This window comes from Triplophysa rosa, linkage group LG14 (genome assembly GCF_024868665.1).
Source record: "Triplophysa rosa linkage group LG14, Trosa_1v2, whole genome shotgun sequence".
Classification (NCBI taxonomy): domain Eukaryota; kingdom Metazoa; phylum Chordata; class Actinopteri; order Cypriniformes; family Nemacheilidae; genus Triplophysa; species Triplophysa rosa.
Genome location: NC_079903.1, coordinates 9,753,961 through 9,770,965, shown reverse-complemented (window position 1 = coordinate 9,770,965; position 17,005 = coordinate 9,753,961). Strand labels below are relative to the sequence as shown.

Here is a 17,005-nt window from a genome sequence, read left to right as displayed (position 1 = left end):
CGGAAATTTACTTCCGTGCGGCAAGTCCCGTGCTTTGTCTTTCTCTGACACCTTAAAATGCTCCACACACACACTGCCAAAATGTTTGCGGCATTAATAAAGCGCACGTCTCTCTCTCTCTCTCTCTCTCTCTCTCTCGCTCTCTCTGCGCTGGTTGCTAGTTGATCGTTTCTCGAGTCATGTTCGGTAAAATTATTCGGCCATTTCACATATTCGGCCGAATACCGAACATGCGTTTTTTGCTATTTTCGGCCGAATATATTCGGTGGCCGAACATTCGGTGCATCCCTATTTGCAATGGCTGATTGTACCAAAGTCCCTTTAAAGACCCAGTGTATGAAATTTAGTGGCATCTAGCTGTGAGGTTGCGAATTGCAACCAACGGCTCACTCCACCCCTCCCTTTTGAAGCACTACGGAGGCTGACACAGGACAAAGATGTTGTGACGTTTTGCTTCTTTGCGGAAGGAGATAACGTATTTACAAATTGCATTCTGTAGAGCAGTTTGTCTGTTTAGGGCTACTGTAGAAACAACATGGTGAGTTCCATGTAAGGGGACCCGTGGTGTATGTAGATAGAAATAGCTCATTCTACAGTGATAAAAACATAACGCTTCATTATGTAAGGTACATAAATACAGCAGATTTTTTAGCAGTGTTTCTACCTGCAGTCTCGGCAATAAACAGTTTGGTACTTCTGTCTTAATCACTTTTGTACAAGCTAACATGTTTCTGAAGACAGATCTGTTGACTGTGCGCTTTCTCATATGAATCATAGATGCTGGCCAAATGCCAATGTTGCCATGGTGCCGTGTTTTAAAGGTGCCACTTCCTGAAACGACTCTATAAGTGTGATGTCATCTTTCTTGTTTTTCTTTCTAATGTTTTTTTACCGTCCTAATTTTTTTATTATATACCGATTAGATTCAAATCTAGGAATTGTACATGTTTGTCCAAAGATATCTATGCTTATAGACCCAGTAATAAATAAAGATAGTATTATTGTAAGTTATCGGGCAATAAAATCACACCACAGGCCCTTCAGGCCTTTTTTAACAGTCACTTTCCATCTTTTTCTAGCCTCGGTGAGGAGTTCTACCGCGAGGCCATCGAGCACTGCCGCAGTTATAATGCTCGACTCTGCGCCGAGCGCTCTATGCGTCTGCCCTTCCTCGACTCACAAACAGGTGTAGCACAGAGTAACTGCTACATATGGATGGAGAAGACCCATCGAGGGCCAGGTGCGTATTTATGCGTTCAGGAACTGCACGTGTGATGTATCTGTTTTCACTAGGAATCTGTTCTGAGGTTTAAAGTAGAAACACAGCTCATGTCACAATACCCGCTCTTGTTCTTTTGGACACAGGTGTGGCACCCGGGCAGCTGTATACCTATCCTGCACGCTGCTGGAGGAAGAAAAGACGGTTAAACATTTTAGAGGATCCACGTCTTGGACCTTTCGAGTTTAAGATTGGTAAGGAACATGAATTGAGAAATTAACATTTGATCTGAGTCCTCTTAAATATCTCAGTTATTTCTCCTAGACATCAATGAGACTAAATAGAGAGCAAATAGAAACATTTGCTTAGGTCTCCTGTTTCTGGATCTTACAAATGTCTTCAGAAAAGTTTCAGAAAAGTTTCAGAAAAGATGTCACAAAATGAGCTCATATTTGCCAAATCCGCATACAAAAGTCAATATTATTGGCTGTTTTTATTATTGAATATTTCTAATCAAATTTGCCAAAATCCAGATTATTTTACCTATACATTACTCTACGTTCATTTTACAGCTCCGTACTCTTAATTTATTTTAATACTTTTCTCAGTTTTGGGAGAAACATCTGATACTAAGCTCCATCAGGTAGGAATGATACTTTTCAACTGCAATCTTACACTGTGTTCACACCAAATGCGAATGAAGCGATTTGCGCGAGTAAATTACATACAACGTCAATGCAAAGAAAGACACGTATAGACGCGAACCCACGATCGGTTGAAAGGTTGAACATATTTGTCAGATCGCGTCACTCACGCGAAAATAACGAACTTTTCCTGCGAGTAATAAAGAGCGTGGAACGCGATTGTTCGCGTTTGGTGTGAACCCAGCATTATGATTTCACAGTGCAGCACAGAGGTGATCTGATATTAGCAGATTTTAGCTTCATCCTCAGTTAAACACTGAATCATATAATCCAGGTCTTCTGGAATACATAAAAATATCAGACGGGTGTGTTGAAGCAGAGATGAAAGCAAACTCTGCAGGTCTGCGGCCCTCCAGGAACAGAGTTTGACTCCTGCGGTGTAGAATATACAGCTAGAGCTTGCATGTAAACAAATAGTATACCACAAAGGAGGTCTGTGGTGTCAAGATTCAGTTTTATGATTACTATGTTACTGTGTTCCAATATTGACATACTGTCTTACAACACACTGAAATATAGCGGCTTTTCCATCCATTATCCATCCCATCAGATAAGACCTGGACAGTTCTTGACAGTATTAGGGATATTCACCAAAATTAAAGTGTACATTTGAAAAATTGTGTGTGTGTTCAGATTATGAGGCAACGCTGAAGAAAGAAGGAGGTGTTCCTGAAGGTCCGGTGCTGGAGTCTCTCCTCAGTGGAGAACTGCTGGATAAGAAGGTTGAGACAAAGGAAGAGGAACCCATGAGTGAATGCCAGGTAACAGCTTTAACAGTAAATTAAAGGGTTAGTTCATCGGAAATAAAAATTCTCGGTTTTGTTAATTTACTTATGCTTTGGACGTCCAAAATGTACTGTAGTGACACTTTGTCTTCAGTAGAAGAGTAAAAAAAATGTTCTTGGTGATTCATGAAATGCAAGGCAATACAACAGTAATCCCTGTGTCTTCTGACGATATCTTATGAGGTAAGAACATTATTTACAGAATTATTATCAGTAATTCAAAGCCTCAAGCAAACGTGTCTGTGTTTCTAAAAAGTGATCTTCCTGTCACATTAATGACATTTGCACATACAAAAGGAAGATTGCGTGTTGCCTGTATCTGCTTTTTTGACTCTGATACCCGAGGCATTTTATGAATCCACAAGGACCACAGTTAGAAATCTTCTTTACTGTTCTAGTGAAGCAGGGTTGCCAGATCTGTGTAAAGATGTGAAATAGCCAACAATACATTGTATGGGTCAAAATGATCGATTTCTCGAAGTCAAAGTAAAGATCATGTTCCATGAAGGTATTTTGTAAATTTCCTACTGCAAATATATAAAAACGTTATTTTTGTGAGTAGATGCAACAAAGCCAGAAACAAAAATGGCCGGAAACACACCCACAAACTTCACTCGCTGCTGTCCGCTCTTTGGGAATTACCCACTCAAGTTTGGTATCAAATCAAATCACTTTTATTGTCACATCGCCATGTGTGGTGAGTGAAAGTCTTGGGTGAGTGAAAGTCTTGGGTGCGTACTGCATACAAAGTAGAATGCAGTTGGACAGACAACTGTATGACTATACAAACTTAAGTAACAGTATGCATGTAGTGCAGACGAACAGTGCAAAGTATACATAGACAGACTGTACAAAAAATGTACATTATACACGTATGCACAGTATACACACAATAAACACAAGATATACACATTAGACGTTGAATATACACATTAAATATGCAGGTGTACACATGAACGTGTATGTATAATGGATCAACCACATAGTGCAGATATAGGTATGCAAATTTGGTAATGGATGGTTATTGCATATCTATGTAAAGCTTGAATTTTTGCTTTCGAGTTCATCTACTCTCCACAACGTCATTACAGCGGTAAGCCAATAGAGAGCGTTAAAACAAACCTGTTTCTTCTTAGAAACTGCCTGATACAGCGCCTCTGATGGACAACTTTAAAGCCGATTTTCTCAATATTATGATGTTTTGCACCCTCAGATTCCAGATTTTCAAATAGTTGTATCTCGGACAAATATTGTGCAATAATAACAAACCATACATCAATGGAAAGCTCATTTATTCAGCTTTTTATTCAGATGTATAAATCTCAGTTTCGAAAAATGGACCCTTATGACTGGTTTTGTTGTCCAGGGTCACAAATACCAAAACTCAAAATATGTCACTCTTATACGTAAAAAACACTCACTGTTCTTGAAAATCATAAACACAGTCTGTTCATAAATAAAATCATCATGCCTTAAGGCTGTGTGTCTACCAAAGCGTTTTTTCTTGAATCCATGCAGCATATTTTTTCAATTGTTTCCAAAGCCGCACTTTTTAAAATAACTTTAGCAGCCGACATTTGATATCAATCAATCAATATCACTTGCTCATCAATATCACTTATTACTCAGCCATCCCATGAAAAGGCAGAAGGGGCGGGACAAATACCACAACAACCAACCAGTACATTCATGTCTGTGCACAGCGACTAAAAAGCAAGCATCCATGTTTGTATCATCCGTCTTTGAACGAGGTGATATCCTTGGGCTACCACAATATTATTATTTGTTGATTAAACAAACTATCTGCAAAATACTAATAACACAACATTTCAGCGGATATTGCGTATCATAGCAACTAGTTTATTTTAGCTTTAGATTGCTTTGGCGGACACACAGCCTAAGATTGACAGCTGATAAACAGAATCTTTTCAGCTTTAACCTACAAAAAAAACGGGACCTTACAGGAAAACCACAGACCTGGCACCACTGGGCCTGAGGGTGAGTAAATTAACCAAAAATAAATACAATTTTGGTGGACGATGTGTTTAAGCTTACATATTGCAATTACAAAACGTGCTAATTAGGTTCAGGCTAATTTTGCAACATTGCCTGATTTGCTTAATTCCTTTAGAGAGCGTGTGGAAATTACCATCACTCTTTCATTTCTAGTGAATTCCCCCCTCACACACACTGTCTCTTCTGCATTCACTGTGAGTGTTTGTTTTTGGTTCTCCACAACTTCATTCAGCGGTCCCGTCTGCTTTCTAACACGGACTTTCTCTCCATTACTCTTTATTCTTTTCCCATTCTCATCGCTTCTCATTCCTCCGTCGTATTTGTTTCTCTTTTTGGCAGTGACACAAATCCCCGCAAGGCCGGCATGCCCCCACTGGCACACTTTCTTGTTAACCACAACGCGCGTGTACTCTCGTGAGCATATTGGTGTTAACGAGTATGTCAGCACGTTTGACAAAGCTGTTGTATTGATTTTGCTGGGAGAGGTTGCATATTTTTAACATCTTTGGGTTTACAGGTATTTAAGTTTGACTGTGTGTTGACATGAATGAATATGAACCCTAATGAAGCTGCCACGATTGAGTCTCTGTTTCGTACACAATATGACAGCCATCTCAGGGGTGGACAGTTAACCAATTAGCACTTTAATTAAGTGCACTCTTTAGAGCACTCCGTCTCTTAGGAGTAAACCCCTGATCCTGCTTCCTGCATAACCTCAGGCCCTAGCAGGAACTAAAACACTTGTCAGCTTTCCTGTGTGATAATTCTGTGGGATTCCTCAGTTGATTGAACATTGCATTGAAAGAATCATGGGTTTGAGTCCAGCAAACACATACAAAATATATACCTTGAATGCACTTTAGGGCGCTTATCTAAAGCGTCTGCCAAATGCATAAATGTAAAAGCAAATTCAGCAAATTGAATGTTGGAAAATGGTGAGCAGGGGACCGTCTAAAAAGTGTACACATTACCTAAAAACGAAGCCACTTTTTGATTTGTTGTAATCAAAAACGCAACAAAGCACTTTAAAACGTAAATAAATGTTGCTTGTACAAACAATCTATTCATTTTGGGACAGCTGTGTAATATTAGTCTGACGAATTTGAATGTGTGCATGGATGATGAATTTTGCTTGTTTAGATGCAAACAACATGCAAAACAAAACAATTATATGGGTGTAATGAATTACACTTGAGTAATAAATGGTTATAAAAATATTTTTTTCCTCAAATCAGGTTTTAATATTATGCATCCCATGTGATGTGAGTTGGAATCCTACAAAGTATAAATTGTATGTTTCTAGGCTTTTTTGAATGTAGCTGGTAAGTTGATTGCTCTGACAGTGATTGAGAATTCACTTACAGGGGACAAAGATTGAAAAAAATTGTGTGGATGTGGACAAGTGTGAACACTTTGTGTGGAGTTATGGGGTATGTGGTAGTGGCCAGTATTTGGTGTACTGTGAAGCACAGAAGGCAGTGGGAGGGTAAGCCCTTGGCGATATATTGAATTTAATTCCAGCAGTTAGTGTCAGAGTAAAGGCATAACCAATCAGAGCAATGGCATAACATGAGAGAGGCAGTATTTTGAATATGCTATGTTTAGCCATGAAATAACAGCCTGAAGACTGAAAATTGTACAAATTGCAGCTTCATAATTGGTGTACAAGATGCACAATGACACGTTTCAACTAGGTTTGTGCTTTTAAAGGCTGCCTGAAACCAAAATGGCTTGATTTGAACTGGAATCTTGCTGGAATACTCACAAAACGTGAGCAAATGTTTAGCAGATAAACACATTTAACATTTACAGTCTTTCTCTTATAGTAAATAAGACTTCACCAATTGTGAAAAAAACAATTTTTGGTATGCCCTATGCCCAACTTCAAAAAAAAAAAAAGAGAGAATTGTGTTCATCCTCTTTATAAATTAGGTGTAGAGTGATTTTTCTCAGCGTACATGATAGATGAACACAATGCAAATTAATTTAAATGCAAATAGTGTGGTTACAGTCACCAAAAACGATTTTTGATTGAGATTCTCCGTCTGATGTATTGGCCTGTTTTGCATGAGTGTCTTATGACAATGGCTTTTCTAACGGTCTTGTCTTTGCAGTTTACTTTTTATTATGACAAAATGCCGACTTGTATGTGCTGGTGTCAGTAGGGTCCTTCTCATATAGTGTCGATGCACTGCATCTCCATTGTGTTTACTGAGCAATGTAATTCTGTGTCCGCTGGGTAGATCCGGTTTCTCCTGCTTATGGTCATTACATGCTAGTGTTTATGGCCAACTAATATTAATGATGTTTGCCACTGGTATTGTTTCTCAAGGGGTCTGTTACAGTCCCAGTTGTTGTTACTACAGCTAATTTGACATATTAGTATAGTGTAATCTAAACCCAGAGATTACATTGGGGATCAAGCAGTGAATCAATATCCGATCGCAAGTAAACAGAAAATCAATATCTGATCCATCAAATCCAATACTGAAATTGAGTGCTATTATTATGAACTGCACAGGCTCAACAATTATTACCGTGTTGTACAACAAATATTGTCTTAGGATCCTCAATACATGAATTGCAGAGCCTTTATGTGTAAAAAACATTAATGCGATTTCAATGTTCAGATGAAATTGAATCGATATTTAATGTAGTTTGTTTTGTTAACCGTTTTCGAGGACAAGCGCATGTCTTGCAATGAACAAATATACAGGCATGTTTGTCGTGACTCATCGGCTGAGGACCACTGGTTTAAACTCTTTCTGTGTATAGATGACTCACATGTGCTGATTTTTCCTTTTGGTCACAGAAGCTGCTGGTGGGAGACTTTCCCCATGAATTGGATGTGGAAGAGTTGGAGGAAGACGTCCCCAAAAGAAAGAACCGCACCAAAGGACGGGTAAAACACCCTTAACACAACTATTGTCATGCGTTAAGCTTGGACCAGTGGCATCTTATCTAAATCATACTAATGTAAAACAAAATTGTTGCCAGGCTGATTACCCACGATGCTCTAGGGAGCGCTTAGTCCCGCAACCCAAATTTTAGGTTTTCATATGACTGTAATAGAGTTGGATTTTATGTCACAGACCTGTAGGTTGGCAGCCATCCCCGTGGGCTCTTTGTTTCATCTCGTTTTCGCGTTTCCTCAAGGCTAGAGTTTCAACAAAGCAGGCCATTGTAACTCATCAACCATTGATCTATCACGAGTGTTTAGCATGTCTTCAGGTTTGATCTCTGCGTACCTTTCATCATTGCGTTACACTGGCTTTGTGTTGATATTCAAAGCAGCTTCTTACCCGCACTAATGGAACACTTCCTTTAATTCCACTTTACAGACATCACCTGTGATAATACAGAGGAAACATGACGTGGCTGATCTTTAATTATGGCCCCACATGCATAAAAGACATGAATTTAAAGTGACATGTTTCCTTGAAGAAATTGTACAAGCAACTTGCTGTAGTTCAGCCCTGATATGATGACAGCCAGAATATGACATTTACATTTTTATGCATTTGGCAGACGCTTTTTATCCAAATCGTACGAAAAAAGGGTTTGAAAAATAAATATACTTTATATTGTCACAGTATACCAATAAGGGCTGTTCAATGATTAATCGCGAGTTTGTGTTTACATAATATGTGTTTTATTTACATAAAAATCTGTGCAGAAATCATGGTTTGGCGAATTTCAGAAATTGAAATTTCAGAAATTAATCCCTTTCATACGAGCTTCATATAAGCTTTCCTGTTGCTCAGTGGTTAGAGCATGGCACTAGCAAAGCCAAGGTCATGGTTTCAAACCCATGGATTGCACATACTCGGATACAAATGTAAAGTATCGTGCAATGTACAGTAAGTCACTTTGGATAAAAGCGTCTGCCAAATGCATAAAAAAAATGAGTTGGAATGTGAATTTAATTAGTTACGTCCCAAATTGGAAGGACAGAAATTGGAACGTGCTGAAATGCTATTTAAATAGGTTAACATGAAATGTTAACATGAATTATCAATAAACAATACTTTTACATGATTAATGTTATTTCATGTTAATTTCAGCATTTACTATTTACTAATATATTTTCTAATCAAAAGTTGTAACTGTTAACATTACATTAGTTAATGCACAATGAACTAACATAAACAATTGTATTGGCATTTAAGGTCCAATGTGTAATTTTTGGGGGGGATCTTTTGACAGAAATGCAATATAATATACAAACCCGATTCCAAAAAAGTTGGGACACTGTACAAATTGTGAATAAAAACAGAATGAAATGATGTGGAAGTTTCAAATTTCAATATTTTATTCAGAATACAACATAGATGACATATCAAATGTTTAAACTGAGAGAATGTATCATTTTAAGGGAAAAATAAGTTGATTTTAAATTTCATGGCATCAACACATCTCAAAAAAGTTGGGACAAGGCCATGTTTACCACTGTGTGGCATCCCCTCTTCTTTTTATAACAGTCTGCAAACGTCTGGGGACTGAGGAGACAAGTTGCTCAAGTTTAGGAATAGGAATGTTGTCCCATTCTTGTCTAATACAGGCTTCTAGTTGCTCGACTGTCTTAGGTCTTCTTTGTCGCATCTTCCTCTTTATGATGCGCCAAATGTTTTCTATGGGTGAAAGATCTGGACTGCAGGCTGGCCATTTCAGTACCCGGATCCTTCTTCTACGCAGCCATGATGTTGTAATTGATGCAGTATGTGGTCTGGCATTGTCATGTTGGAAAATGCAAGGTCTTCCCTGAAAGAGACGACGTCTGGATGGGAGCATATGTTGTTCTAGAACTTGGATATACCTTTCAGCATTGATGGTGCCTTTCCAGATGTGTAAGCTGCCCATGCCACACGCACTCATGCAACCCCATACCATCAGAGATGCAGGCTTCTGAACTGAGCGCTGATAACAACTTGGGTTGTCCTTGTCCTCTTTAGTCCGGATGACATGGCGTCCCAGTTTTCCAAAAAGAACTTCAAATTTTGATTCGTCTGACCACAGAACAGTTTTCCACTTTGCCACAGTCCATTTTAAATGAGCCTTGGCCCAGAGAAAACGCCTGCGCTTCTGGATCATGTTTAGATATGGCTTCTTTTTTGACCTATAGAGTTTTAGCCGGCAACGGCGAATGGCACGGTGGATTGTGTTCACCGACAATGTTTTCTGGAAGTATTCCTGAGCCCATGTTGTGATTTCCATTACAGTAGCATTCCTGTATGTGATGCAGTGCCGTCTAAGGGCCCGAAGATCACGGGCATCCAGTATGGTTTTCCGGCCTTGACCCTTACGCACAGAGATTGTTCCAGATTCTCTGAATCTTTGGATGATATTATGCACTGTAGATGATGATAACTTCAAACTCTTTGCAATTTTTCTCTGAGAAACTCCTTTCTGATATTGCTCCACTATTTTTCGCCGCAGCATTGGGGGAATTGGTGATCCTCTGCCCATCTTGACTTCTGAGAGACACTGCCACTCTGAGAGGCTCTTTTTATACCCAATCATGTTGCCAATTGACCTAATAAGTTGCAAATTGGTCCTCCAGCTGTTCCTTATATGTACATTTAACTTTTCCGGCCTCTTATTGCTACCTGTCCCAACTTTTTTGGAATGTGTAGCTCTCATGAAATCCAAAATGAGCCAATATTTGGCATGACATTTCAAAATGTCTCACTTTCAACATTTGATATGTTATCTATATTCTATTGTGAATAAAATATAAGTTTATGAGATTCGTAAATTATTGCATTCCTTTTTTATTCACAATTTGTACAGTGTCCCAACTTTTTTGGAATCGGGTTTGTACATAACAATGTCTTCAGAAGTTTACAAAGATCTTACATAATGTAGCGTTATGTTTTTATGACCTTAGAATGAGCTATTTCTATCTACACAGACCCAGGGGCGTGTTTACCATTTTGGGGGCCCTAAGCAAAGTCAAGACCCGGGGCCCCCCACACAAGCATACTAACATTTTTTTCTTTGAATTGCAGTAGGGATGGGCGATATTATATCGTTTGCGATATGCCAGTAGAAATTCTCCACACGATAGGAATTCGTCCTCCCGCGATATAAACGATAAATTCTAGTTGATGACGTATTTCTTTGTGAGACCCATTCGCAGCTCATATGTGAAGCGAAAACAGGTATAGCTGAGGGCGGACGTGAAGCTGAGAAAGAATTTGCACTAAAAGAGGAGCTCTAAATCTCGTTTAGGTTGGCACTGTAGATGCATCCGAGTTAATGTTTAGTTTAATAGTCATTCGTTGATAGTCATAATACGTTACACCACAACATTTAGTTTGGCTAAAAGTATTTATTTAAACATTCGTTCGATGTTATACTGTACGTACGTGCGCAAATTGGTTAATACGATTTCTTGCCTGTTATATACAGGATGAACGGAGCGTCCCACATGTGCTTTCATAGCGACACAGCGTGCACAGCACTGCTGCCTGTTTACATACAGTACAAAATGCGAGTTTGTATTACATTATTTTAAATACGTTTATGAGCGCATGAAAGCGTGGATTATTTCATTAGATTTCTTTTATCCGCATTTTTCTGTTCTCTTTCTGTAGCGCGTGTCATATACAGAATCAGTCTATGTTGCTGTGAGAAGAGAAGGTTCACACAGTTCAAGAGAGAGTGATTGATAGCGTGATGCGATCGTTTCCACCCAACAATAGGCTATATACAGTTTAGGTATGACATGATGTGTTTATTGAGTTTTAGTTCATTTAATTTTTCTTTACTACAACCTTTTGAAGTCGAATGTCACTATTATATTTTATATTTACAAAAATACTGTAGGTATATTTTAGGAGCCTGTTTGATTTGGGGTAAGTTTTACTTTTTGATTAATGTTTGTGTTTCTGAGGCTATAGACTACATGCAGCTACTATCACTTGTAGCAAAAAACAGCGGTGGATGGTGTTATAGATATATCGTCATTTGTATCGCTATCGCAACAAATACCAGAATTTATCGTGATAGAGTTTTAGGGCCATATCGCCCATCCCTACACAACAGTAATATTGAGTACATGTAATTAGTGAGACATATATAACCTGGATTTATTTTACTTTGAACCGCATAACAGCACACAAAATTGTTGACAGTTTGGTATAAGAATAAACATTCTTTGCTTTGGAATCAAAAGTTTGATATGCGCGCTTCATGACTGTGTATCTATGCCAGGGGTGGCACCACTACCCGAAAAAATGTGGGGCAAATTTTGATCATTTAAAATGAAATATGATTTTAGTTATCAATAATTATTTAAACTAAATAGCATGAACACAAATCAAGTAAACGTTATAGCAATTAATTAATTGAAGAACCCTCAAGATTTCAGTGCTTGCTTTCTAGACTTGCGTGAGCTCACATTCCACTTATAAAAAAGTGTCAAAAGCAATCATCAAATGATTTAACAGCTTGTGGCCACAAAGGGGCCCCAAGCTTGCAGGGCCCTAAGCATTTGCGTGGTTTGCGTAGTGGTTAACACCGCTACTGCACAGACCGCGGGTCCCCTTACATGGAATTCACCATGTTGTTTCTACAGTAGCCCTAAACGGACAAACTGCTCTACAGAGTGCGATTCATAAATATGTTATCTCCTTCAGCAAAGAAGTGAAAACGTGAAGACATGTTAACCTTGTGTCAGCCACCATAGTGCTTTGACAGTGCGGGGGAGGGGTGGAGCGAACCATTGGTTGCAATTCACAAAGATTAATACAAGGTTATATTTATAAAAAATATTTTTCATTGTTAGTTCACTATGGCGAATTTTCATGGTATGCATGTCAACAAATACAACTTTACTGTAACATGTTATAATATAAACGTTAAATTATTACTTCCCATTTTATTTCTACTTAATACATTTTTATTTCACTTCTGCATCCGTATCGCTATCTCAATTCGAATTCAATTGAAATTCAGAAACTGATGTGTAATTTATAAGGCATTCTCAGTTCAATTCTGAATGACACACAACCAGTCTTGTCGCTGTAGTGTTGTCTTGCAAAAAGATCTTTGCCTGTAGATGTCACGGATAGCTCCAGTCCTCACAATCTCTCACCTTCTGTGCTGTTAATTGGGCCGCACAACTTCTTCTAAGATCTCACGCACCCCACACAGTTATCAGGCAGCGTGCAGAAAAGATGCTGTGATAATTGCATACTAGGTGTAATTAATGCTGTGTAAGAGGATTTGCTTGACGCTTAAAGAAAGAAGTACCGTAGGGGTGGGAGGTGGAGAAATAGCGATGCTTCATTGTCCACACCTGTGTACAATAGATTAATTGCCAACTGCGAATTGACGTGTTGCTTTATGTGTGTATGTGCGTTGTCGTGATGTACTCAGGCATGTGGTGTTGGGGGAATGAGGAAAAGACAGGAACCAGCATCTCTAGAGGATAGAGACAAGCCATATGTGTGTGACAGTAAGTAGCATGTACAGAGAAACACATCATCATCACAAAATATAAGTCATTATACAGTACACTGCAAAAAGAAAGTTTTTTTGTTTGTGATGTACCAAACTCAATTGGTACATTTTATTGTCCAGTGAGAGTTACGTTTGTTTCCTTGTGTGTATGTGCGTTTGTGTTTAGTTTGTGGAAAGCGCTACAAGAACCGCCCGGGTTTGAGTTACCACTACACTCACACACACCTGGCAGACGAGGAGGGCGAGGAAGACTCTGAACGGCACACGCTGCCCTTCCAGCGCAAGAACAACCACAAACGTGAGCCCAGCATCCGCCACGTACTACACACTCATAACACTGCCCGTAGTGTACCGCTCTTCTAACAAAAGCCCTTTTCCACCGACATGGTGCTGGCGCCAGACCTGGTGCCCAATTTGGCACCTTAATTGTGTTTCAATAAAAGAAAAAGTCATTCTGGGTTGAAAAAAATCTGATGTACTGGCCCTTTAAAGCTGATGGTTTTGAAGAACTAATGTTAGGGGTGGGAGGGGAAAATAATATTGTAGAGATGCACTGCTACTACATTTCTCCACCGTTACCGATAGCCGATTATTCAGAGTGATATGTGCCGATACCGATACGATTAAAGGAATATTTCTTAACTTCATGAATATTATTAATTCATTTAATGACTATCAATATTGAACATCCAACTGGTGATGTTTCTTAATAGCTGCTTAGCCGATTTTTTAAATCGTCCGATACCGATTATTGGCCGATGTATCGGTGCATCTCTACAATAAATCTCATTTTAATCAACCAAACTGTTTACACTGGAGGCACTCGACGCAGTGCATTGATGCACGTTCAGTTGACACATTGTTTTTGTCTTATTTTGTTTCTATATTTGTTGCATTTAATTTCCCCATCTGTCTTCAATAAAAATGATTTTATTTACAAATATCATACGTGTGAATTGATGAGTTTCATTTTTTATATATTCAACGTCACCATGAAATCACAATTGCGCCATTTACCTTCTTAATACTTGCTGTTATTGTTCACGATTCATCAATGCACTTTTTTAAAGCAAAAAGGTTTGTCAAAGAAAGAAAGGGTTAACTTGCTCCGCCTCTGAAACGTCTTTCCTCTTCAGCTGACATCATCAAGCCCTCTTATATTTCAGCCCCTCCCTTCCGACCATATTTAAAGACCACTTTTCACCATCAAGTCAAGTTCCAATTTGTCAGTGCTAACCCCAGCCATATTTTTTTCTTCACATTTGTTTCACTCAGAAACACATCACATTAAAGAAGTAAAATGGGTTGTGAATGGCATATTATGTTGATCAAAATCACCTCATGATGGCATAAAGAACCGAAAGTAAAACAACTTTAGATGTTAAAATGAATTCTCTCAGATGCCGGTTATAAGAAGGGTCCACAGGTCTCCTGCCCCGGCACCCGTTCCTGCAACATCTCGGTGGAAAAGGGTATTCGCTATCTCACACATACCAGTATCATGCTGCAGTCACCTGACAAAACCAGACAGTATCAGATCTTACACCCCTTGTTTATGGCTGTGCGGTATTCATCCGGCAGCCTTTTGTCTGAAAGAGGCAAGGTAACAGTGACCTCATTGCAGTGTCCTTGTGGAATCATGCCCATTTACCTCCCAGCGTTATCTGGCTGAGTGCTTGGGTGAATCGTCCTGCCCACCTTTCTGTTTACCCTTACCGCCAATGGCTTCAAAAGCTGGTGACCAAAAAAAAGCCGAATATCAGAGCATGCGCATTCAATTTAAAAGAGTTTGAGTGTACAGAGACATGTTTCCCCCTTCCTTCCCGCTTCCTCATTTCACACTCAGCCCGTATTCCCACATTACACCACAAGCAATAATATTAATAAGAGGGATTTTAATGAAACCTAGGCTCATGCATTATTCATGCAATATTTAGACCAAACGAGAAAGATCTAGACGTAGGCACGGTAACCGGAGCCGCCCGACTCAAGCTGGAGAATAAAAAATTGGAGTCCGACCAAATCCGAATTCCTATCCTCTGCCTTGATTTCGTTTTACTGGTGTGTTGTCTCTGCTTCCTCACTTCTCTCTGTTCTATCAGTTTGATAAATGACAGACTATTCTGGCAAGAGATGAGATTTCACCTTTTCCATTCTCTCTGCTCTGCTCCTTTCTCATTTGCGCTCTCCTTTTTCTTCAAAGTCTGGGTATTCATCCCTTTTTTTCTAGGGCTGTCAATCGATTAACAATTGAATCAGATTAATTCCCTGATTAATTGGTAACACTTTACAATTTACACGGCTTGCCATAGGAGTAAATTATTGGACAAAATACGGATACTGAAATATTTTATTTGTAACAAAACTTCAGTGACAAAAACCATCATTCTTAAAGGCATAGTTAACCCAAAAAATGAAAATTCTGTCATCATTTACTCACCCGCTTGTCATTTCAAACCTGTATGACTTTCTTTATTCTGCAGAACACAAAAGAAGATATGTTGAAGAATGTTGGAAACAAACAACAGCGACTTGCATTGGTTTTGTGTCCATACAATGGAAGTCAATGGGTCCCGCCCATGTTCGGTTACCAACATTCCTCAAAATATCGTCTTTCGTGTTCTGCATAAGAGAGGAAGTCATACAGGTTTGAAACGACAAGAGGGTGAGTAAATGATGACATCGTTTTCATTTTTGGGTGAACTATCACTTATGACGTTCAAACAAGATGATCATTCAATTTGGTTTAATCCTTTGTTATAAAATTTCTTGTAGGTCATTTTTTTATTTGTACGTAAATTATTTGTAATATCAAGATTACTCACAGTTCCCGGATAATTAGTTTTATTGTTTGTTGTTATTTTGGGACTAAGAGACTTTGGAATGTCACGACTGGCCAATCAGAATCAAGTATTCCACAGAATTCCAATAGCTAAGGTTAAATGCCAAAAGTATTTAATAATGTAATATATTACTATAAATGTGTATATTACTAGCCTTCATTATGTTGGAGGGTCGCACAAAATGCCTGATTGTATTTGGTCTCAGTTCATGTCACATACAGAGTGACACATCCTCGCGGTTTTAGACGCGGCATTCCATTTATCCGTCTTTGAACTCGGTCCGCAGAGACTGCAAAGTGGCAAAAAAACGAAGAGTACTTAAATTGCTCTGGTTTACCTTATTACAATATTTATGTATACAGTAAGTCAGGAAGCAAGCAGAATTAATTGCATTTTATAATGTTTATTATAATAATGAATCTCTCCAAATCATCACTTCTCACTGCCTTCCTTTATTCTGTTGTTCTCGTTTTTCCATCACCCCTTGTTTCCATCTGCTCCCTGTCCTCTATCTCTTTCTGTTTGATTTAAGATTCATCTATCACTTCTCAGTATTTTCCCCCTCCTTATTTATTTCCACTGCAGAAGTGAGGCTGACTGCCTGAGATGAGCTACTGCATTAAAATTCATGCCTGCTCATATTCTTTCTCATAGTGATGGTGAAGCTTGTCGAGTGTGTGCGTGTGTGTGTGTGGGGGGGGTACTGGGGGCTGTCCAGCAGGTTCGGGGGGAAGGGTGCTGTCTGGTGTCAATGTAGAAGGTGTGTGGGGGGGTCTCTGTTTGCATTTGAGGTCGACCCTCTAGACGTGCACCTGAAAATTGGATTTTGAGATTTGGGGAGTTAAAATCCTCCCCCACATGCAGACACACAAACACACACACACATACATACTGGGCACACAATTCTAGCCCTAAAATGTACATTGAGATTCAGACTTACACGCTCAGCAGAGAGACAGGTATTTATATTTA

The 17,005-nt window shown here is 39.0% G+C and overlaps 1 protein-coding gene across 4 annotated transcripts in view; it reads left to right on the top strand.

Annotated features, from left to right (window-relative positions):
* dpf1 (double PHD fingers 1) overlaps positions 1-17,005 on the top strand; it is a 49,762-nt gene that overhangs the window by 16,174 nt on the left and 16,583 nt on the right. For all 4 annotated transcript variants that reach the window (XM_057351453.1, XM_057351454.1, XM_057351455.1 and 1 more), the window contains 6 exons: positions 1,080-1,240; positions 1,366-1,473; positions 2,557-2,684; positions 7,537-7,626; positions 13,107-13,185; positions 13,357-13,488. In XM_057351453.1, coding sequence (XP_057207436.1) covers positions 1,080-1,240; positions 1,366-1,473; positions 2,557-2,684; positions 7,537-7,626; positions 13,107-13,185; positions 13,357-13,488 — 698 coding nt within the window. The remainder of the gene's footprint in view (positions 1-1,079; positions 1,241-1,365; positions 1,474-2,556; positions 2,685-7,536; positions 7,627-13,106; positions 13,186-13,356; positions 13,489-17,005) is intronic.